Raw genomic sequence first — 21,476 nt, 5'->3', positions numbered from 1 at the left:
TGACGTCGGAGGTTTTGAAGTGACTCGGGATGTGAGGAAAGTCTAGCGAGAGGAATTGTTTGACCTCGGTACTTGTCTTTTTGCTTCTCCGTAGCCAAGACCACGACTTGCGTGTTAAGCTTAAGACCTTGCCGTATCTCCTCACTCAATGTTCTGATGCTCGTTCTTTTCTCTTCCTCACCTCGTTGACGTTTTTTGCAACTACAAATGATATTTGAAGTCAAGCTCCCTGTCTCCCGTCTTGTACTTCCGAGTGTCCTCAATCTCCCCTTTAGCGATCTTCTCTTTTCTGACGTTCCACCGCCTGATGTACAACATTTTCACCACAATCAGAAGTTGAGACACGCACAATGCGCCGAGCGAGAAGCTGTGACCCAGCTTGTAGGGAGATTTTCGGTAAATCTGACCGGCGACCTGTTTGCGTGGTAGATGCATTAGTATGGTTCCACAGAACGGAATAAGATACCGGAAACGGGCTGGGAGGCCCGATAGCCATCCACTTCCACATCTCGCTGTGGCATGACTTACAATTCCTGCAGTGTTCGCAACTGTTCGTGTCGTTAGCACTGATATGCAGCAATCAAAAGCGCTTTTGAACACAATTGCAGGTTGCAGCGGGTACTTACTGGTTTGTTGGAATCCGATGGTGGTCGCTCTTCGATAATGAGGTGCAACATTGACATTAATCCATGTTACGTTCAGCCCAGGTCCGTTATACACAGCCACGGCACAGAGGAATGTCGCGAAATATCGGACTCCATCCGTCGAAACGGTAAGAAGGATGATGTAGCCAACAATGCCGAACATATTTGCGAACAGAATGAACTGAACGATTCAGATCAGTACGCTGCCGGACAATTCATTCGCAGGTCATGCACTCACCGGTGATCGCAGCTGGAACCTGTCCGAGGCAATAGCTGCGACAATGAATGCAATGGCTCCGAATATATACACGGGGACCGTGAGGTAGTTGCTCTGCAAAGTGTCGTATCCTGCCGCCTTCAGAATTGCAGGTAAGAATGTGCTGAACCCGTACAACAGGATGTCCTGGCAGAATTGGATGGCTCCACTGAGATATAGTTTGGGGTCCTGGAAGGCAATACGGACTTCCTGCCAGTCGAGTTTGTCACTACCCATGTACTGAGACCTTTGCTGGTGCCGGATTCTCATCAACTCCTTTTGCTCGGCACTCAGAAACCATGCTTCGGCTGGATCAGAAGGTAGACCAAACCAAACAGCGACGGCGATCAACATGCTGAAGATACCTTCGATGATGTAGACCCAGCTTTTGCATGTCAGCGTCCTACCATTTTACCTCACAGACTCTACTCACCGCCATCCTGCGTAGTTCGCGACACCATCCATCTGGAGCAAAGCATAAGCAAGGAGACCTCCGAAAGCGCCCGACAATGCAGTGCAGCTGAAAAGATATGCAACTCTCTTGGCCTGCTCCTCTCTTTTGTACACCATTGTGAGGTACAATGTCAGACTGGGGAAAAGACCCGCTTCGCAGGCTCCAAGCACAAGACGGCTGGCATATAAACCCCCGACGTTTTGGATGAAGCCCGAGAAGATCGTGGTCAAAGACCAAACAATGCAGAGGCTCGTCAACAGGACCCGAGGAGTCCACTTCTTGAGCAGTATGGCAAAGGGTGTTTCGAATGTCACGTAGGTTGCTAAGGCAAGTTCAGTTCGCTGTGTGCTGCTGGTTGAGGCTCACTGACCATAAAATATCGAGACCGCTGTGGAAAATTGTTGGGCGGATGCGCCAACATCTTCCGGCATTCCAGCAACTTTGACATTTCCCTGATCTCGGTTATCATGCTGTGAAACTTGCATCTTGGACAGCAGAACATACAATGTTTGACCTGTCGAGGAAGCAGGAAAGATACACCAACATGATGACCGGGGTGAAGAAGAGGTCCAACTTCGCCAATAGGATCTTTTCTTTCTTCGGATCAATCTGGGGTATCATGCTGCCGACCTCCTGCAGACCGTCATTGTGCTTGTCGCCGTCGATGGCCCCTACGGATTTTTCGTCCATGGGGTGCTGCTTTTCAACTTCTGCCATATTGAGAGGAATTTACTGTGGACAATTGAATCCGAGAGATGGCCAGTGGTAAGAAAGCTTTGATATTGCTACATGATCTCCGTAGAACATGCCTGGTGGGTTTCTCTTTATACTTGTGATCGATAGGTATGTCGTTGTGGGTTCCATTTATACTCGTGATTCCATAGTCAGTCCATTAAATCACTGCATCTCCTTCGATTGGTCTGTTTCTCTCATTGATACTCGTCGGGTCCAAGTGCCCGAGATAGACAGGGTAGGTGACAGGGGTGTTTTGATAAGAAGGTTCCATCGCTGATCTGCCTTGCATATCCTCGGCAGATAATATGCGTGTGATGTGTGATGTGTGGCCCTGTTACCCTATCAGCCTATCCGCGGAAACCTGATCACGTGCTCAGCCTGAGGCTGCACGCCACCAACGAGGACCTGCGTGACTGTGATTTTCTTGTTCGTCCAACACCAACACCCTTGCTCGCCTGCCCACTCTTGCCATGCCACCACGGTAGAAGTCTCGTTCGGTAGTGGGCAAGACTAGACCTTCATTGATCGGGTCTGTCCAAGCGAGTTATTCTGGAGTGTATCTGATCCCGCAGTACCTCCATCACTCCGCAATACGAGATCGGTTGGTATGACCCGTGGTCAGGCTGTTATTCAAAGCTGGACAGTTCTTACGACTCCAACCAGACACTTGATCAACTGGAACCTTCGTGCCGAGTTACATCTGGGAATTTTCACCAGGCGCTAAGCTATCCCATCTGGCTGAGTTTGGTGACACCTCCCTTCACGGCACCGAGCATCCTATCGAGGCGATCTCGCGACCCTGTCCGGACTAATTGCATGCACCACGGTCCGCGGACCAACATGAGCAACATCTGCCTTGTCTACGTATCTCAGAATATCGTGTCCACTCGATGACACAGGCGCAGGGTTGCATATCACCTAGATCGTACCAAGTATTCCTCTTCACTGCCTCTCCAAAACGTTGGGAAGAAGCCGTGAGATGAGCCCTTTCAAGGATGCAGTCGATGAGCGCTTCAGGGAGCGCAGACCGGCGGTCGTTATATGATACTTCTAAGCGGTCAGCACTTGCATGCAATCGATGCAGAGGCAGGAAGACAAAATGCAAAGGGATCCCACCTTTGCAATGTCCAGCTTGCGAAGAGGCTGGGGTAGATTGCGTGTACACTGAAACCGAAAGACGTATTCCAGTCCCGGAAAGGTTCGTCAAAAGTTCCCTAATGCCCGGAATGCCTTGACTGACCTGCGCAGCATCCTTCTCGATCTCCAAGCGCGTGCGAGGGCTGCGGATCAATGTAAGTAGTATTCAATCGTGTTGCTCAAATTCCTGGAAGCACAAACCAACGAAAGCATTGGGCGTGGATGCTGACAATTGTAGATATCAAAGCAGGGCAAAGCAACAACCCCTCTCCGCAGACCGTTAACGATCCTCCACTCAAGGAAGATGACGACTGGTGGTACAAAGGTATGGATACCTTGCTGCTCAGCCGCTCTGGCGAGCATCATTACGTCGGTACCGCATCGTCTACATATTTGGCCCAAAAGCTCAATCCGACACCGGACAACAATCTAGCATGGGATGTCCATCCAATGTACAAAGACCCGTCGTCTTTACAACGTCCATCGGCTCCAATTCTGCCACAATTGCCTCCTTACGAGTTCGCCAGAAGACTCTATAGCGCACAGTATATCTACATCGGAACAATATTCTCCTTTCTGCAGCCTGATGCCTTTGAAAAGCGATTGCAACAAGTCTATGCGCACCCCCCAAACCTGGGCAACAGGGAAGAGTGTCTCTCCTACTGTCAGATACTGCTCATTCTTGCATATGGCCAAATGTACTCGGTGAATCAGTGGTCAGGCAATGATGGCCCGCCAGGGTTTACATACTTCAAACACGCATTGTGGCTCCTTCCGGATATCCACCAGGAAGGGTCGATTTTGTTTGTCGAAGTCTTGAGTCTCATCGCGCCATATATGCAAAACTTGAATCGGAAAGACGCCGCTTTTCTCTACATTGGTTTGGCCTTGAGGATGGCCATATCACTTGGACTACATCAAGAAGTGGACGATCCGATGATGGATATCGTGGAACGCGAGCATCGACGCAGAGTCTGGTGGTCCGTCTATAGTATGGATCGGATCATATCAGTCAAATCTGGCAACCCGATATCCATTCACGACGAAGACATCGACGTGAGCTGGCCAAGTCCCATCCCAGGTGTTGATCAAAACCTGTCGCCTCCTAGAGTCTTGGCTCATTATACTCAGCTGTCGCGGATCCTGGGAAGAATCGGCGAGGGCATCTATCGGAAGAAGCACAAGACGGGCACGAATCTGCTTACTTCGGTGCAAAGCATCATGAGCGATCTTTCCGAATGGCTGGGAAACGTACCACAGGAGTTGAGAATCGACTTTTCTGCACTGGATCGCCCTCTTTCTCGTGAAGGTGTGTCCACGTTCCTTCACTATTACCAATGCATCAACATGACGACAAGACCAATGCTTCTCTACGTCTGCCAGAAAAGGCTCGAGGCGCTCACTAGCGGCTTCGCTCCTCTGAACTGGAGGGAGGGTTTATCACCTAACGTAATCACCATCATTGAAACAGCTATCAGGGCTGCTCGTGCAAGTACTATGGTAATGAGCGCGGCAGCAAGCCAAAATCTATTTGGTACGTTGCTGTAGTCGCCCCTACCGCTAAGTATGCTAACTCCCCCACCTAGCGACTTATGGCTTTATGGACGGGGAGCACGCTTTCTCGGCTTCATTGACCCTAGTCATGGTTAATGTTGCATTCCCATACAATGAAAAGGATGCAATTGCAATGGAGACTGCTCTTTCTGTCCTCCGAGGCATGGCAGCCAAAGGGAATGAATACATCGAAGCGCGATTATCGCTTCTGATGAATCTACGGACAAGTATTGGACCGGTTTCGTCGAGCCGAAGCCGCAATATGACAGCGACTGTACCATTAACGCAGTTCCAGGACCCAGGCGTGGGTCTCTCATACAACCCGACGACATCGCCGGTGAACATACCGTTGCACCCGCAGGACAGCTTTTTGCAGTTTGACGGCAGTTTCCAGCCCTTACAGGATGTATCATTCAATTTCGACGTAGAGGAAGACCCTAAATTCTGGGAAGAACTATCCGGCAACCTCGACATTGACATGAATATGGACACTGGTTGGATTGAGAATGCTCTGCGGAAGGAGTCATACCATCCAGGCCATTTTGGCACAACACAATGAAACTTGTATTTGTGGGAACAAATCGCGCATCGACACGGCCTGTAGTGGCTAGAACGAGAGATACAACGCTCCAGCTTCATACTTCGGGGATTATGTCCCAATCTCTGATGTCCAGCACAAGCATATAACCCGGAGCATGTCCAATCACGGTGCCTTCGAGAGCAGCTCTTCGTACAGCTTCCTGAGGAGTTACTCCGCATCCCCAGAAGACAGGCACAACTTCTTCATCACTGCCACTGCCTTCGAGTTCTAGTGGCGACCCGTCTGCAGCAACTGGAGCCTCCCCAAAATCCGGCTGATTGATGTCGCGTATACCCAGACGAGATACTGCGTCCCATCCCCATGCAATCGGCTCACCGTGAGTCGCTATATATGGGCGGGTGATGTCTCGCACCTTTTCGACATCCTTCCTTCGATAAGGTCGCATGGATACTACATACGTTGACTGCTGAAAAGCACCGGCCGGACAAAGCGGGATATTGGTCACGTACATGGGAACGTTCCTTCCGTGAGCTGTATGCGTTGGTATGAGGCCTGCTTCGGTAAGAGCAGACTCGAAACTGTAGGAACAACCGATCAAGAATCCAACATGATCCTCTGTCCATTCGTCTTCAACGTTGAGACAGTGCGACTTTGTCAACACGCCGTCCTGATAGACCATATACCTTGGAAAATCGTGACGAAGGTCAACGTTTTTGGCGATTTGTTCGCCTTCCAACCCGTCTATCCATGACTGCAATTCATTCCATTTCCCAAGTGCTTTAGATTCCGCCAGCAAAGGACACGGCACCGGGTTTCTCCGGCAGAGGATCCGAAAATCTGGGGCGTATTTTGATGGAAGGACAATAAGATTTGCCTGAAGGTAGGTACGTGCCGCACCAGATGTTTGTTTGGTGTAAGTGCCTGATCTTGCCGCAAGACGGACACTTTCTCCCGTTTCTTCGACTCCTGAACTCGGATCGGGAGTCTTCTTCAAGTTCGCCACGTCGACCACATTATTCAAAGCGATTGGCGCCATGGTGAATGAGTGATGTCAGCGAAATCAGCGCGGCTTCAGATCCAGCTATTATTGCGGCCTGTCGTATCCTTCAGCTGTCCAAAAAGTTGCCTTCCTTACTAACATACAAGATGTCAACTTTTACGTGGACGAGAGATGTTGATAAGTCGATGTTACAGCGACCTCACGGACGTCTCAAGCACCAACGAGGTCCTTGCGCACTTATCCGGTGGGGATCTGCCAAAAGGCCAGGATCTACGAGTCCAAAGCGCGCTAGGCGAAGGCATCCCGATCAAAGACGCCCAACTGTCGGTACCCACATGCCTAGCGGCAGTTTCATGGTCTCTGCACCCGGGCAATCTCAGATAACTGCCCTAACCAGTGAGCCTCGTCGCATGTGCTTAGCAATGGAGTGGGATGGCGATGTAGGCATTATTCATGCCTATTTGCAAAGGGAAGAGGATGCCGGCATTCTCTCCACACGATGCTTTCTGACAGGAGCTATATGTGCTACTCAGCACCCACCATAAGCGTGGACTTTGAGCAGCAACAGCCCATTCTTTAGAGCAACCATGTCAGAAGCATCCAAAATCAGAATATCTATCGATAGAGGCGGTACTTTCACTGATGTCCATGCCTCCGTTCCCGGAAAACCTGACATCATCCTGAAGCTGTTGTCAGTTGATCCTTCCAACTACCAGGATGCCCCAACGGAAGGCATTCGACGGATATTGGAACTGGCGACAGGAGAGAGCTTTCCCCGAGGGAAACGACTCAATTTGAAGCATATCGACAGGCTTCGAATGGGCACAACGGTTGCGACCAATGCACTCCTGGAGAGAAAGGGCGCAAAATCGGCTTTAATAACTACGAAAGGGTTCAAGGACTTGCTTTCGATTGGCAATCAGTCCAGACCCAAGATATTTGACCTCTCGGCTGCCAAACCAGAAGTCCTTTACGAGAAGGTTATCGAAATCAACGAACGAATCATCCCGTGCCCTAAGAACAGTCAAGCTCACAGATATCCCGAATGCCGTCTAGTAGAGGGCACGACCGGCGAGCAGTTCCGCGTTCTCCAAGAACTCAACACAGAAGAAATCGTCGAGGAGCTACGCATACTATGGGAAGAAGGCTACAGATCGGTTGCTGTGGCATTTGTCCACTCTTACGCCTATCCTGAGCACGAATTGAAGGTGGGCGAACTGGCCATGTCCATGGGATTCTCAGTCGCCTTGTCTTCGAGACTACAGCCAATGGTCAAAATCGTCCCTCGAGGCATGTCAGCATCTGCAGATGCATACCTGACACCAGTCATCAAAAGCTATGTCGATTCCATTGACTCAAACTTCGAGGGTGGCCTAGACAACTCTCATGGTTGTCGATTTGAGTTCATGCAGTCTGATGGAGGTCTAGTTGACTTCCGGAATTTCAGTGGCTTAAAAGCCATTCTCTCTGGTCCGGCAGCAGGAGTTGTTGGCTTTGCCGCTACGAGTTGGGATGAACAAGAACGGGTTCCTGTCATCGGCTTTGACATGGGCGGTACTTCCACTGATGTATGTCGATTCGATGGCAACTTCGAGCACGTCTTTGGCGCCAATATCGCCGGAGTTTCTATTCAGTCACCTCAACTCGATATCAACACTGTTGCCGCGGGTGGCGGGTCGATCCTGTCCTGGAAGAATGGGTTGTTCTTAGTAGGTCCAGAATCTGCGTCTGCCCATCCCGGCCCAGCTTGTTACCGAAAGGGTGGCCCTCTAACCGTCACCGATGCCAATTTGTTCCTTGGAAGGTTGTTACCTACGTACTTCCCCAAGATATTCGGACCTAATGAAGATCAACCCCTCGATCAGGAGATAACCGTAAGGAAGTTCCAAGAGCTTACGGAGTCGATCAATAAGGAACAAATCGAAAAAGGACAGGCCCAATTCTCCTCGGAAGAAGTCGCTCTGGGGTTCTTGAAGGTCGCAGACGAGTCCATGGCGCGGCCAGTTCGTAACTTGACCGAAGCTCGAGGCTTTGAGACCTCATCACACCACCTTGCATCCTTTGGCGGTGCAGGTGGACAACATGCGTGCTCAGTCGCTGCAACACTTGGCATCTCTCGAATCATCATTCACAAATATTCCTCGATATTGTCCGCGTATGGACTGGCGTTGGCAGACGTCGTCAAGGAAGATCAGGAGCCCGTCTCGGTGGAGTATCTTGCATCTCAATCACAGCTACGCAAAAAGTTTGAAAGTATTATTACGCGGTCTACGTCAGACCTCCTGGCTCAAGGCTTCCAGCTTGACAAGATTCAGCACCAACTCTATCTCAACATGCGGTACCAAGGGTCCGATACCAACTTGATGATTCTCAAGCCTGATACGTGGGACTTCGCCACGGAGTTCAAGGAGAGACACCGAAGGGAATTTGGATTCACTTTCGAGAAGCCCCTGCTTGTGGACGATGTCCGAGTCCGATCGATAGCCTCATCCGACAATCATGCAGAGAACAGTCCGGCGGTGCAGCTGAAAGCTGGCCCCATCAAAGATATCGTACAGGCCCCCAGAGAGACGACGAAAGTGTACTTTGGCTCTGCAGGACGGATCGACACACCTGTTTATCTACTGCACAGCATTGAGAAGTACGCCCGCATCAATGGTCCAGCCATAATCATTGATGAAACGCAGACGATTGTGGTGGCGCCAAATGTTGTGGCCAACGTGCTGGAGACGTGTATTGTGCTCGACTTGAAGAACGAAAACTCTCAGGAGAGGAAACCCTCGTCTTCACTGGCCACCAATGAGATACCGATAGACCCCGTACGGTTGTCAATATTTGGACACCGATTCATGTCCATTGCAGAACAAATGGGTCGGACGCTTCAAAAAACATCTGTCTCGACCAACATCAAAGAGCGACTCGATTTCTCATGCGCCCTGTTCTCACCGGACGGCGGCCTCGTTGCAAATGCACCTCATGTACCCGTTCATCTTGGGTCGATGCAATTTGCGGTCAGATATCAACACGAACGATGGCGTGGCCAGTTGAAGGATGGTGATGTTCTTGTGTCAAACCATCCCAGCTGTGGTGGCACTCATTTGCCTGACATTACTGTGATAACTCCAGTGTTCGACCGTCCTGGTGGAAGCGAGATAGTATTCTACGTTGCTTCAAGAGGTCATCATGCGGATATCGGTGGCCTTCTTCCTGGCTCAATGCCTCCTAAGTCCACGGAATTATGGCAAGAAGGAGCTGCGATAGAAGCAGACAAGATTGTCAACAACGGTGTCTTTGACGAAGCTAGAATGACGGAACTTTTACTTCACGAACCCAGCAAATACGAAGGCTGCTCAGGGACGAGGTGTCTTGCAGACAATCTGTCTGACCTCAAAGCGCAAATTGCAGCGAACACACGCGGCATCCAGCTTATTCAGAACCTGATTGCTGAGTACGGCCTCACGTGTGTCCAAGCATACATGTACGCCATCCAGTCCACGGCTGAGACTGCCGTGCGAAACCTTCTGCGCGAACTGGTTACACGCTTTGGCGGCCAGCCGCTAGAGGCTGTGGACTACATGGACGATGGCACGCCAATTCGATTGAAAATCCAGATCGACAAGGACACTGGCTCGGCGATATTCGACTTCGAAGGCACAGGCCCCGAAGTGTATGGCAACACTAACGCCCCCGTGGCGATTACGCACTCGGCGATCATCTACTGCCTGCGATGCATGATCAACTCCGACGTCCCTCTGAACCAAGGCTGCCTTGCACCAATCACGATCAAGATCCCGCCTCGATCTCTACTCTCGCCATCCCGCACTGCGGCCGTCGTGGGTGGCAACGTGCTCACGTCGCAACGGATCACGGATGTCGTGCTCAAAGCTTTCCGCGCTTGCGCTGCTTCGCAGGGCGACACGAACAATCTAACCTTCGGCACGGGCGGCAAATCGGAGGCCGACGGCACGCATGTCGACGGGTTTGGATATTATGAGACCATTGCTGGCGGTGCCGGAGCCGGGCCCAGTTGGAGCGGTCAGAGCGGTGTGCATACGCATATGACCAATACGTGTATTACGGATCCGGAGATCTTGGAGAAGAGGTACCCTTGCGTCTTGCGACAGTTCACACTGCGCGACGGTTCGGGCGGCATTGGCGCACGGCCTGGTGGAGATGGCGTGGTAAGGGAGATTGAATTCCTCGAACCAGTACAGTGCTCGATTCTGAGTGAGCGCAGGGTGCATAGGCCATACGGTATGGAAGGCGGCGGACAGGGTCAGGAAGGTCTCAATCTTTGGGTCACGAAGGATGAAGAGACGGGAGAGGAGAGGAGGGTGAATCTGGGCGGAAAGAATACTGTGAAAGTTAGGAGGGGGGATAGGATTGTGGTCATGACGCCTGGAGGTGGTGCTTGGGGAGAGAAGAAGGGATGATTCTGAATAGTGGTCTTTCAAATCGGCATTATTCGGGTTTTGTGGAGGCATGGCTTTGCGATCTGAGGAGGTTTTCGATATACAATGGTTATTGGATATGTCAGATCAAAAACGTAATCCGATACCGCAAATTTGTAATTGCAGATCACCTTGCCTGTGACTGTGTGTATTTTCATACTTGGACAAGTCTGAGATGTGTGAGGACTGGGCAAGGTCGACTGAGGAGGTCACATCCACAGATCATAGATACCGACAAGTAGGTATTGTATATTGACACCTGTCGGATTGAAAGACATACTCGGATACCCTTGCATTAATTGCATTAAGCATAGTAGATATGTTGCTGGCGTGCACAGCTCGGTCTCTTCCGTTTGCTTCATTTCATGGCTCTGTTCTTTTTACCTTTGAATCAACGACGGGTCCATGCAGACGCATAGCTCGATCTCCTCCGTTTACTTCATTTCATAGCTCGCAGCCAGCTCGTGTACTTTGAATCAACGAGTGAAATTTGGCATGCTTTCGTGGCTCTTATTTACTTTGAATCAACGACCGGTCCAGCCATAAGCACAGGCTGCTTGTTGCAGAAATTCGGGATGTCGCTAAACACGGCGCCCGCATCGTCTCCGGATGACATGGCGCCCTGCATGTCTTCGGGCTTGTCCCAGATCAGGGTGCATCCGGTGCAGAATTGCGGCTTCGCGCCGTCGGCGCCGGGCTTGTAGTCGCACACTTGGTAGCCCTTGAGGCCGTACTTGGCGAAGCGTTCCATGACCAGGGGCATGTGTGTTTGCAGGTAGTAGGACATGTCGAATTTGGTGTCGTCTTCGTTGGGGTAGAGGACGGTGGCGTGGAAGGGCATTTTGGCAAACTTTGACTGTACTGGTACTGGTGGAGTACTGGTAGGAGAGGAGGTTCTGAATGCTCTAGCTTCTGTGGTCCGCTTGTGATATTGTGGTGTAGGCGAGATGGTTCGGTACTATGGTCAGAGTAGAGAAGAGGGAGGTCGTGCATTGTTTATGTAGACAGAGCACGGTAGAGGCATGTGCTGCTGATGCGGGGAGGGGACAGGATGCAAGGTTCGTGGTCCGCGGCTCCGCTCCTGAGTTGGGCATCCTGGACGGCTTTTGGCTGGCTGACTCGTTGAGATAGACTCGATAGTGGTTGGTTTGAGCCGTGGCATAGGCTGCTCGGCTGGTTAGAGTCGGGATGGTGTCGTTTGAAACGACTTCCTCATACGGAGGCACTTTTGGAGGGATCGGTGAGGACTGGGCTAAAGTACTCCGTACAGCAGAGCATGATGTTTTATTAGTTCGAGCAGATTCACCTCGTGAAGATCCATCATGTGTTACAAGCTTCACCTTGTTGCTCATCAGGCTGTTCTACCATGAGACTGAGAATTGCGCAGCTTAGAGAAGACCACGTCGTTGCTACATCAGTTAATTGGAGAAATGCACTCGACTTGCTGTAGTCTGCAAAGTGAGGAATTGACCGGCTATGAGCACTGGTAGGTGGTGGTGATGATGGTGGGCAAGGAGTGGCAAGGCATTGAATTCCGGGGGTGGAGACAGCTCGACAGCTTCTTTTGCTTATCGATAAAGAAAAAACCCACTAATGCCCACGACTTTTGAGTTGAGGCCTCGAGCGTCACGGAATTGAAGAGTCCAATAGTTCACGATCACCTTGTTGAACCAAAGAGAAACCCTACCACAATATTGATCAAATGGTAAGAGCTCTGAAGCACTCCCCTCCAAGTCCCTTGCTAACAATTGTAGGCGCCTCCGTCACGAACAAGACAACCTCTGAAATCCATCCTCAAAAAATCTTCTTCTTCCAGCACGACCAAGTCAGATCCTCTGTTCCCTTCCTCGAAAAAGGACAAGCGGAGAATCAAACATGAGCAACTTATCAACAAGGTGGCCAAGTCGTCCGCGAAGACACCCAGACGCAGAAGACCGAACAAGAAACTAGTCGCCACCCTCGATTCATTAGCAGATGCGTTACCTACAGCCAACGACAACGGCGAGGCTGCCACTCGTGGTGCAGCTGGTGAACGGCCAGAAGATCAAGTTAATATCATCAAGCGCAAGAGCATGAAGTCTAGGCCAGGAGCTATGAAGAGAAGAGAAAACCTCGATAAAGGCGAAAGGCAACGCTTTGTGAAGAACATGGCACAATTAGCTACATCTCGGCCAAACAGTGGCCATGGCAAGGAGGGTGCCGGCGCTCAAGACGGAGTGCAGACCCCTGTGCCTTCTACAAGTGATAGGTGGGCTGCTCTTAGAGGTTTCATCTCGCAGACGTTGGAAACGAAGCCTGAACTGAAGAGCCTGAAGACTTGAAGAAAACGAGGGAGGCACACTGCCATTTGCTTCCTCGCTACTGAGTCAATACAAGGTGATGTACGCCATTAAGTCCTTCAGATATGGAGGATCGGTGCTACAATGAACGGACTCTCGTGCAGCACTAATCCCTGGTCGAACAACCTCAAAGGTCATGCCTGAAACACGCCTGCCCTGCAAGGGAGGACGTTGGAAGAAGTGATCACATCGATCACTGCCGCCTGACACACGTCAAGCAACACCAGTGGGAGTGACTCGCACTGCACCTGGAGAGTTCCTTCAGGGTCGGATGCGCGGACAAAAAGAGCAGATGCACGCTTTCAACAATTCTGGACGGCAGATATACTGGACCAGCCACGTTGATCAATCAATGACGGAGGCCTCGGCTCATGTCACTATGCTGGAGTATTGTGCTATGCACATGCTGCCTCCTCTATCCTCGACACGCTTCCGTCGAGTCCGGCCTTTCCATATCGGGACTCTTTGGGAATATTAGCGAGGATCAACCCATGGATCTTGCCTACGGTCTCAATTTCATCCTGAAATCAAGTTCGGTCAAGAGGATGACTTCCCATCAGCCCCGATCGGATTCTGCGGCCCAGTCAGCCAGCCGACCCATGAGACTTTCACAAATACGATGTCCACTTGCCTGTTCCTGAGTTCCTTGAGACTTTTGAGCTTCCTCTAGCAGGTTGAGTCAATTCTTGTACGAGTGGTCGGCGACGTGCGGTGACGATCACTTACTGTACTTCTTGATTTGCACCTGACCCCACGCAGCTCGTACCAACTTCAACCGCACAAGCACTCCATTTTCAATCAGGGAAGCCGGAGTGCCCTCGGCAAAAGTCCTGGCCTCGATGCACCGTTGTATCACTCTTTCAATGAGCACCTTTCTTTCACGCTCAGGGATAGCCCCGAAATTGATGAAAGGATCCGCCCAGGCGGACTTTGGAAACTCTGCAATATAAGTTTTATGGACAACTCGAGCAAATGCCTGCCGAGTCAGTTCTTTCCTGCTTCCGCCAGCAAAATGTACCGACCCTAAGATTTTCAAATTCTCCATGGTTGATACCCAATACCTCTTTATGTTTCGCTGCCTTGTCGCGAACCTTTAGAGGCTGATCGGTCATGATTGCGTACTTGCGTGTGTTCGAGCAGCTATTCAGCCTGACCGCCATGAGTAGAACAGCTGTCCTTGTCACAACTGTCACATGTGACGAAGGTGTGATCCTTGCTTGCATGCTGCATGCTGCATGTCCGTCCCCCATCCGCACGACCCCGGAAATGGTCGCCATTTGTTGTGCTTGGCCTTGGGGAGCACCCGGATCTTCGCCAGGCTCATTCGACCTGTCTTCCCTCCGACGATGCTAATTCTATTGGAATCTGGACCGTAAGGCTGTCTCGGTGATTCACCTTTCTGCCTGATGCCAAGGCTGCGGTGAGGCTGATGGCCATTTGTGACTTGAGATGTTCAACTATCGAGGGTCTGATGGCCATTTGTGACTTGAGATGTTCAACTATCGAGGGTCTGAAGGCCTGCTAACACTAAATTATTCGAAGGGTCGTTCCATTGCACGTATCTGAAACTCCTTGTCTTTGCTTTTATCGTCCCAACCATGGCTGAAGCAATCGCTGTGGTCGGCCTGACTGCCTCCGTCGTACAGTTGGTTGAAATAAGCACCAAACTCATCGTCCGGATCAACGACTTTTCCTCCTCAATGGACAGATGTCCACGCTTATTCCATGATCTACAGGTCAGACTACCGATGTTGTCACAAACTTTGAATCAAATTGCTGCCAGCAGTCAGAGTGATGGGGCTGATCAATTGCTCAAGCGGGTGGTTGAAGAGTGCCTTGGTGCGGTCACACTACTTGAAAAGAAGCTTGACAAGATACTTCCTGTCGAAGGGGAGAGCGGTATCAGGAGGATGTGGAAGGCGGTGCGCAGCCTATCTCGTGAAAAGTGCGTTCGAGAAGCCTCGGAGCGCCTCGATCATTACTTGAACGTCCTGACGTTTCGCCAATGCATTCAGAACGGGTATCAATTACAGGCTCTCGTGTCAAACCCGGCGAATCAGCCCGAGTCGTCCGCCATAAACACATGCATAACGATAGATGATCCGGACAGAATCATACCGTGGATTAGTGACAGCAACCAGGCATCGCAGGCTCTGGAAACCGGCATCACAGGTCTCTCGAAAACCACGACGCGAGCATGGCCAAGCACGGCCACCATGTTCGATTCACGAACGCGTTGCTTGAGAGACAGATGCATTTGCGCTTGTCATGATACGACCTCGTCATCGGGAAGGTTCTGGTCCTGGAACATTTCTTCACCTTGGGCTCTGGTCCGGCCTTGCGATCGCGCTTCTTGTCAAGATCGAACCTTGAAGGCAAGATACTACGTCAGCTTCTCACGATTCAAGATTCCTTGGAGTGTAAAATTTTGCTTCGAGCTTGCATTAGGCCTGAACGGGTGCTCAATATCGTCAAGCCTGCAGCCCGTCAGAGTTGTGCCCTTCACATCTCCTGGCTTTGTACTTCTGTGGAAGTGTCAAACATATCAGATCGGCTGGTCGGAAGCCAGGCCGGCCTTGCAGAATTTGTTCGACGAGGGTAAAGCTTCCCCGTTAGATGTAGACCCTGCAGGCAAGACATGGTTGGAGGTGACTGCTGCCAGCACCAACTCGATCATTTTCTAACCCGATGAATTCAGAAAATACTCAATTTCCCGTGGTCCGTCTCAGCTCGGGAGGCGCAATTCGGGCTTCTCGAAATGTTGTTACAGCGCCAGACGCGTCACGACACGAATGATTCGTAAGTATCTCCCCAAATCTTCGAAAATACCATTAATACCAAAACTGTAGGTTGCTCTGGCTGTGTGCTCGATGGATTGGCGTAGGCCCCCATCTGCATACCTTGAAAATATTGCTAAACCACGGGTATGACGTGTCATTGGCAAATTCTCACTCGCTTTGCCGGTGGCCGGACGGTAGAGATACAGACTGGCATGCCGAACCGATAGTCCCCGATCCTTTCTTTCTCGAGTTGATAGCGAGATGCGTCGAGACATATCCAGGCAAGTTTTGTTGGCTCTGCGTGTCTGAGAGATATTGATTTCGACGATTGATAGGTTTTGGCGAGACCACCTCACTCATGGCAGCGATTATGGCCAACGACAAGAATCAAATAGGCCAGCTGCTTCAGGAATCGTTCTCTCTTCTCGAGCGAAATTATCTCGGTCAGACTGCATTACACCTTGCCGTCATACGACCCAAGCTGCTCGCAAATCTCGTCGCGCGCTTTGACAACTTAGACGTGGACGAGCCAGCTCGCCACGGCGTTACTCCACTCATGTACGCCGCCACTTATGGCGAGGATGTCTCGGTGATCACACTGCTTCGCGCGGGTGCCGACCTGTGTAAGAGGGATGACTTGAACAAATGCAACTTTCTGGACTATGCTCTCGGAAGGGAAAACTGGAACGTGCTTGACAGAACTATCCAGGACTGTAAGCTGCTCTACTCTCCTAGCAGGTCCCAGTCGATCGTGGATTACGTTACTGTTAGGCTCTTGAGGGACTTTCGCCCTCTTGACCGCGGAACCCATCTCCGAAGACTTCTCTCATTAGGCGCCGATCCCAACGTGACATGTCCAGACGGTTCAACGCTGCTGCATCATGTCTGGGACAGTGACGAGGCAGAAGCACTCTTTGAAGCGGGGTACCGGCGTATAAATGATCCTGACGAGGGAGGAGTTCGCCCCTTGATGAAGTTGGTGCGGCATTCCTGCCTTGTCCTTGTTCAAAAATGCCTAGAAAGAGGGGCGTCAGTGTCGGACCAGGATGACCGAGGGTGGACAGTGCTACATTATGCGGTCCAAGTACTACGGTGCAAGCTCCTATATCCACACCGTCACCAGCTGTATCTGAAGAGACAAGGCGAGCTGGCGATGTCGTTGCCGTCATTCGGCTGCTGCTCAGGCATGGAGCGGATCCTCGAGCCCCAGATTATTGTCCGTGTGCTTGCTCTCAAGCCGGATGTACACCAACCACAGTTCTTCTGGGAAAGGGTGGATCCATCTCTACGGAGCACCATGGAAATATATGGACGCTGGAATGGCTCCAAGTCATATCTGAAACGGTCTCGAAAAGGGTTTGCAGGGGGGTCTTGGTGGAGATGGTTCGTGCCATGCGTTTCACGTTAACTGAACTTGTTCATGTTTGCTGTCAAAGAAGTCGTTATTCCCGAGTGGAAGATGATGACATTAACAATATTCTAGACGAGCAAAGCGTCGAAATACAGGAGCTGGACGAGTCTTTGGAGATCCTCGCTACAAGTGAGATATCAGACTATACGAAGTCATGGATTCAAGAATTCGCACAATACGTCACTGAACACAAAACACGGCCTTCTGGAGTACAAGCCTTTGATGCCGCTGGCTCCGTTGCTGACACAGCTTTTCAGATCGCTCCGCGGCATTCGCTTCGTTATATTGTGGATACAAAACGGGACGAATTTCGCGTCGAGCCCCATTCAAATTGGAGATGGGACACTCCGGACATGACCAGGCGCGTCGACATACAGGCATACCTAGACTGGGTCGCCTACTGCTATGATCACAGAGCGGAATTTGCTCAATGTTCGGAGATGGATGAAGAATGGCGGGCGAAAAGGATACAGTTTGCGCTCCGCCTGCGGCAAGTGCTTGAAGAAGGTTGCTTGGAAGAAGCCAAGGGGGCTGCGCATCGCTGAAAAGGGAAAGCAATGTACTCACAATCATCGAAACTCCTGGAATGAAGGATGAAGGTTCAATTGAGTAAGAAGGTATACGTGGTCCCAACGCTTTCCGGCTGGAAAGGTCCTTCCGAGAGTTTGGGCTTTGACATTTGAGATCCCGACCATAACTATTCACTTGGTCTGAAAGGTCCCCTTGGTGCGAATGCCTTTGTAATGCTAGTTGTTGCGAAGGTTGTGAATCACGTCCAGAGGTTGCCTTCCTTGTCCTCATCGATATCAAAATCACTAGAGTCTGAAAGACCCCACCACGATCCTACCCTGTCAGAGCGCCCAAAAAGACTTGTTTTACGAGTAATGCACATTTGGCATCTTTCTCGCATCATGTTTGAGAAGTCTGACCCTCTCATATCTTGCGCACCGTTGTCAGGATTAGAATACGATCTCAAATACTCCATGGATTTTCGGGTATATATGCAGGGTGGGGGCATGCGGAGGCTCGTCAGCACCGACTGACGTTGACAAACACGGTGCTTGCCGAGGCAGCTGTTTTGGATTACTGATTCACCTCATTCTTCCAATCCATACCGAGCACACCCATTGAACAAACTGATTAGAAGTTGCAACGCATCCGGCAAGGAGGGTTGAGAATGTAGACATCATCCCACATCTTCCCTTTATCTCGTCGAGAGACGACATCTTCCACTGCCAGAAATATGTGTTGAGCATCTCACGACTCGGCAGAAGTACTAAAAGTCGGCAAATAAGACAGACTCCAAATCACACAAGTCTGCTCGATCAGATTATCCAGATCCATAACTAGGTTTCTCCCTCAAACGACCAAAATGTCTCATAACACCAAAAACAAACCCGTTATCGCTGTGGTCGGGGCTGGCCCAGGGATCGGCGAGGCCGTCGCCCGCCGCTTCGTTTCCGAAGGCTTCGTCGCCGCCCTTCTCGCCCGGACAGAGGACAAACTACAAACCATGGTATCCGGCATCGAATCTGATCACGGTCCCGGTACGTCGCGGTATTACATTACAGACCTAGGGGACGAATCAGCCGTGATCTCCAGCTTCAAACGGATCCGGTCCGAACTAGGCCCCGTTAACGTGCTCGTGTACAATGCCGGGGCACGGCGCGTCAATGGGCGGTCCATCATCGACACCAGCAGCGAAGAGTTCGAAAGCTTTACAAAGATCAACCTCTTCGGTGCCTTCTGGTCGACGAAGTGCGTGCTGCCGGACATGCTCGCCGCGGGAAAGGGGACTATCATCTACACGGGCGCAACGGGCAGTCTACGCGGCAGCCCGGGCCTGAGCAGCTTCTCGCCGGGCAAATTTGGGCTCAGAAGTCTTGCGCAGATCGTCACGCGCGAATACCAGGAGCGAGGGATACATGCTGGGCATATCATCGTCGACACGCCCGTGGATGGGAAGTTGATTGGGGGTTGGTCGAGACGGAAGTGGGCACGCGAAGGAGAGGGTGAGAAGCTAGACGATGTTGATGCGCATTTGTCGGCGCCCGCGGATTTAGCGCAGATTTACTGGTTCTTGCATACGCAGCCGAGGAGCGCGTGGACGCAGGAGTTGGATGTGAGGGCGCAAAAGGTTAGTATGTTCTCGAAATTGTAGGATCGTGAGTGACTACGATGGGGAATGGGAAGTTGTGCATATAAGTTTGCGGGTAGGATTGCAAGCGAAGGGCATTGAAATAGTGCAACATGTACAATGGCCGAAAGTATTGGACTCATGGTCTCGGCCTTGGGTTTGCGAGTGTACGTTATAAACTCCTCGAGCGTATCTCCTCGGTGTCCCTATCCATCGGCTACACCGCCAGCTGCGAGGTAGCCACGGGATAGATACGGCTTCTTTACGGACGCTCGCAAGCAAGCAGTGCTGTCCCGTAGTTTAGAGCTTAGACCTGCCCGACCCCTGGGGCTTACTCTTGACCAAGGATCTGGTCCCAGGAGATTGGATTCCCCAGAACTGTAATATTCGGGAATACGTACGAGAGGTGTAGGGGAAGTGTTGCGATGGATTGGAGAATAGGATAATATTGATGATTAGTCGTGATATCAACCTCGGTCCGGAGTAGCTGAGCTTGATTTGTTCCTTCCGACCATGATCTTCGTGTTGTGGGGGGCATTCTCGGCTTGTTGTGCTGAGCTGACACCCTGATAAGCAATAAATAAACTACCTCCAGACTTCCCAGTCACCATGATAACTGCCTCGGTCTCAAACACCAAGTATCTTACCACAACCTGCAAGATATCATCAAGGAAAAGCAAGGCTCAAGAACGACGTCTGAGATCGATAAACCCGCAGCGATGGGGCGTTCACAGGGAGGGAAACTCAAAATATACGTCGACTGTGGTGAGTTCGTTGCCGGCCATACCACGATACAAAGATATCCTGTCGAGATACTTACTGTTTCCAAGTATCGCCTTATTCCTGGTTCGGTTTCACAAATGCCATCAAATATCGGCCACTTCTGAACGCTTATGGTGTTTCGGTAGAGATAATCCCCTTCTTCTTGGGAGGCGCTCGGGACGGTATAGGCAATCCGTGGACGCCGACGCCCACGTGGAAAGAAACGTTCGCAAAGCAAGACTCGCACATGACGGGAGAGTTGTTGGGGTTGAAAGTCGTGACACCCAAGGTCTTTCCTATCTTGTCACTCTTCGTAAGTTGTTCTGGTGCCCCAGGTGTTGTGCAAGCTCCCGTCTGATCTGGTCACCCACAGCCGGTCCGAGTTGCAACTTATGTCAAAGACCATTACCCTGCTGAGAAGTTTGAGGCCACGTTTCCGGCGTTCAGCTCCGCCTTCTGGAGTAAAGGCATCAACATCTCAACGCCAGAAGGTGTGCTCGAAGCCTTGAAAGGCATATTTCCAGACGATGAAATCAAAGATATCATGAAGAAGGCGTTATCGCCTGAGAACAAGAAAAAAGTCGTCGATGTTACGATGAGTGCTGGAGCCTTTGGAGCTCCGTGGATAGTGGCCATCAACTCGAACGGGGAGAAGAAGGACTGGTTTGGCAACGATCGCTGGGATCAAGTTTTCTATCACCTTCAGGTGCCGTTTACTCCGGTCAGCATAATACCTCCAAAGGAAGCGAAAGCAAAATTGTAGGGGGATTTCCGATGACGAGGATGTGACATGCATGATAGAGTGTGCGGGTCGCGTCGGCTGTTAAGAGGAACCCATCACTGGTGCACTTACGACCTTCCTTCATTGCTCCTAACAAACACCTCCTGCAAAGCAAAGTCGCACATCCTTCTTTGTGGCAGTGTCACAACATGGCTCACGATATCATTGTGACAAGAGCGTAATGGGCTATTGGAACAAGAAGACATCCACGGGTTGACGACGCCGGCAAGAAAGGAAGCCCAAGACGCCCTATGGAACGGCTTGGCAGCAAAGACATCAAAATGGTTGTGCAGCCAAAGATTGAGACTGAAGAGTGTGAGAGCAATGGAAGCCTTCCAAGCTGTGAAGCAAGTGTCCTGAGGATTGTGGATGGCGGCCTGTCGACGCAAGTGAGATCCGACGACCTCGTCATTTGGAAATATCATCTTCATGCGACGACTCATTCTCTCCTCTACAGACCTGGTCAATCCGGCTTCCGCACCTACCAGCTACCC

At 51.0% G+C, this 21,476-nt stretch overlaps 11 protein-coding genes across 12 annotated transcripts; 7 read left to right on the top strand and 4 right to left on the bottom strand.

Moving 5' to 3' along the window:
* Positions 1 to 21: 21 nt before the first annotated feature.
* On the bottom strand, positions 22 to 2,365 carry PV05_09568 (the record flags this gene model as incomplete). 2 transcript variants are annotated; one of them, XM_013455911.1, is made up of 7 exons in its annotated part: positions 22 to 414; positions 529 to 548; positions 627 to 825; positions 883 to 1,285; positions 1,334 to 1,676; positions 1,725 to 1,806; positions 1,859 to 2,365. In XM_013455911.1, 7 exons carry the CDS (start codon positions 2,069 to 2,071, stop codon positions 202 to 204), a joined length of 1,473 nt encoding a protein of 490 aa, XP_013311365.1. In that variant the 3' UTR covers positions 22 to 201. The 2 variants fall into 2 exon arrangements, with proteins under 2 accessions (XP_013311365.1, XP_013311364.1); XM_013455910.1 differs by having other exon boundaries at positions 627 to 1,285; positions 1,859 to 2,071.
* Positions 2,366 to 2,531: 166 nt separating this feature from the next.
* On the top strand, positions 2,532 to 6,116 carry PV05_09567 (uncharacterized protein). The gene is made up of 4 exons (XM_013455909.1): positions 2,532 to 3,287; positions 3,338 to 3,381; positions 3,465 to 4,760; positions 4,813 to 6,116. The coding sequence occupies exons 1-4, from the start codon at positions 3,085 to 3,087 to the stop codon at positions 5,337 to 5,339; spliced, it is 2,070 nt and encodes a 689-aa protein (XP_013311363.1). The 5' UTR covers positions 2,532 to 3,084; the 3' UTR covers positions 5,340 to 6,116.
* On the bottom strand, positions 5,267 to 6,466 carry PV05_09566 (uncharacterized protein). The gene has a single exon (XM_013455908.1). It carries the CDS (start codon positions 6,355 to 6,357, stop codon positions 5,416 to 5,418), a length of 942 nt encoding a protein of 313 aa, XP_013311362.1. The 5' UTR covers positions 6,358 to 6,466; the 3' UTR covers positions 5,267 to 5,415.
* A 163-nt stretch (positions 6,467 to 6,629) lies between these two features.
* PV05_09565 (uncharacterized protein) lies at positions 6,630 to 10,989 on the top strand. Its single transcript, XM_013455907.1, has one exon. It carries the CDS (start codon positions 6,909 to 6,911, stop codon positions 10,752 to 10,754), a length of 3,846 nt encoding a protein of 1,281 aa, XP_013311361.1. The 5' UTR covers positions 6,630 to 6,908; the 3' UTR covers positions 10,755 to 10,989.
* PV05_09564 (uncharacterized protein) lies at positions 10,815 to 11,757 on the bottom strand. The gene has a single exon (XM_013455906.1). The coding sequence runs from the start codon at positions 11,611 to 11,613 to the stop codon at positions 11,287 to 11,289; it is 327 nt and encodes a 108-aa protein (XP_013311360.1). The 5' UTR covers positions 11,614 to 11,757; the 3' UTR covers positions 10,815 to 11,286.
* A 675-nt stretch (positions 11,758 to 12,432) lies between these two features.
* On the top strand, positions 12,433 to 14,161 carry PV05_09562 (uncharacterized protein). Its single transcript, XM_013455904.1, has 2 exons — positions 12,433 to 12,477; positions 12,527 to 14,161. Exons 1-2 carry the CDS (start codon positions 12,475 to 12,477, stop codon positions 13,091 to 13,093), a joined length of 570 nt encoding a protein of 189 aa, XP_013311358.1. The 5' UTR covers positions 12,433 to 12,474; the 3' UTR covers positions 13,094 to 14,161.
* Positions 13,668 to 14,156, bottom strand: PV05_09563 (uncharacterized protein; the record flags this gene model as incomplete). The annotated part of the gene is made up of 2 exons (XM_013455905.1): positions 13,668 to 13,777; positions 13,838 to 14,156. 2 exons carry the CDS (start codon positions 14,154 to 14,156, stop codon positions 13,668 to 13,670), a joined length of 429 nt encoding a protein of 142 aa, XP_013311359.1.
* A 548-nt stretch (positions 14,162 to 14,709) lies between the features above and the next one.
* On the top strand, positions 14,710 to 15,795 carry PV05_09561 (uncharacterized protein; the record flags this gene model as incomplete). The annotated part of the gene is made up of 1 exon (XM_013455903.1): positions 14,710 to 15,795. One exon carries the CDS (start codon positions 14,710 to 14,712, stop codon positions 15,793 to 15,795), a length of 1,086 nt encoding a protein of 361 aa, XP_013311357.1.
* A 432-nt stretch (positions 15,796 to 16,227) lies between these two features.
* Positions 16,228 to 18,027, top strand: PV05_09560 (uncharacterized protein). The gene is made up of 2 exons (XM_013455902.1): positions 16,228 to 17,274; positions 17,331 to 18,027. Exons 1-2 carry the CDS (start codon positions 16,250 to 16,252, stop codon positions 17,845 to 17,847), a joined length of 1,542 nt encoding a protein of 513 aa, XP_013311356.1. The 5' UTR covers positions 16,228 to 16,249; the 3' UTR covers positions 17,848 to 18,027.
* Positions 18,028 to 18,415: 388 nt separating this feature from the next.
* Positions 18,416 to 19,537, top strand: PV05_09559 (uncharacterized protein). Its single transcript, XM_013455901.1, has one exon. It carries the CDS (start codon positions 18,675 to 18,677, stop codon positions 19,461 to 19,463), a length of 789 nt encoding a protein of 262 aa, XP_013311355.1. The 5' UTR covers positions 18,416 to 18,674; the 3' UTR covers positions 19,464 to 19,537.
* Positions 19,538 to 20,158: 621 nt separating this feature from the next.
* On the top strand, positions 20,159 to 21,193 carry PV05_09558 (uncharacterized protein; the record flags this gene model as incomplete). Its single annotated transcript, XM_013455900.1, has 3 exons — positions 20,159 to 20,204; positions 20,270 to 20,514; positions 20,575 to 21,193. 3 exons carry the CDS (start codon positions 20,159 to 20,161, stop codon positions 20,962 to 20,964), a joined length of 681 nt encoding a protein of 226 aa, XP_013311354.1. The 3' UTR covers positions 20,965 to 21,193.
* Between the last annotated feature and the right edge of the window lie 283 nt (positions 21,194 to 21,476).

The sequence above is a fragment of the Exophiala xenobiotica genome (assembly GCF_000835505.1).
Source record: "Exophiala xenobiotica strain CBS 118157 unplaced genomic scaffold supercont1.6, whole genome shotgun sequence".
Lineage (NCBI taxonomy): Eukaryota > Fungi > Ascomycota > Eurotiomycetes > Chaetothyriales > Herpotrichiellaceae > Exophiala > Exophiala xenobiotica.
This window is presented reverse-complemented; position numbering and strand designations above follow the sequence as displayed.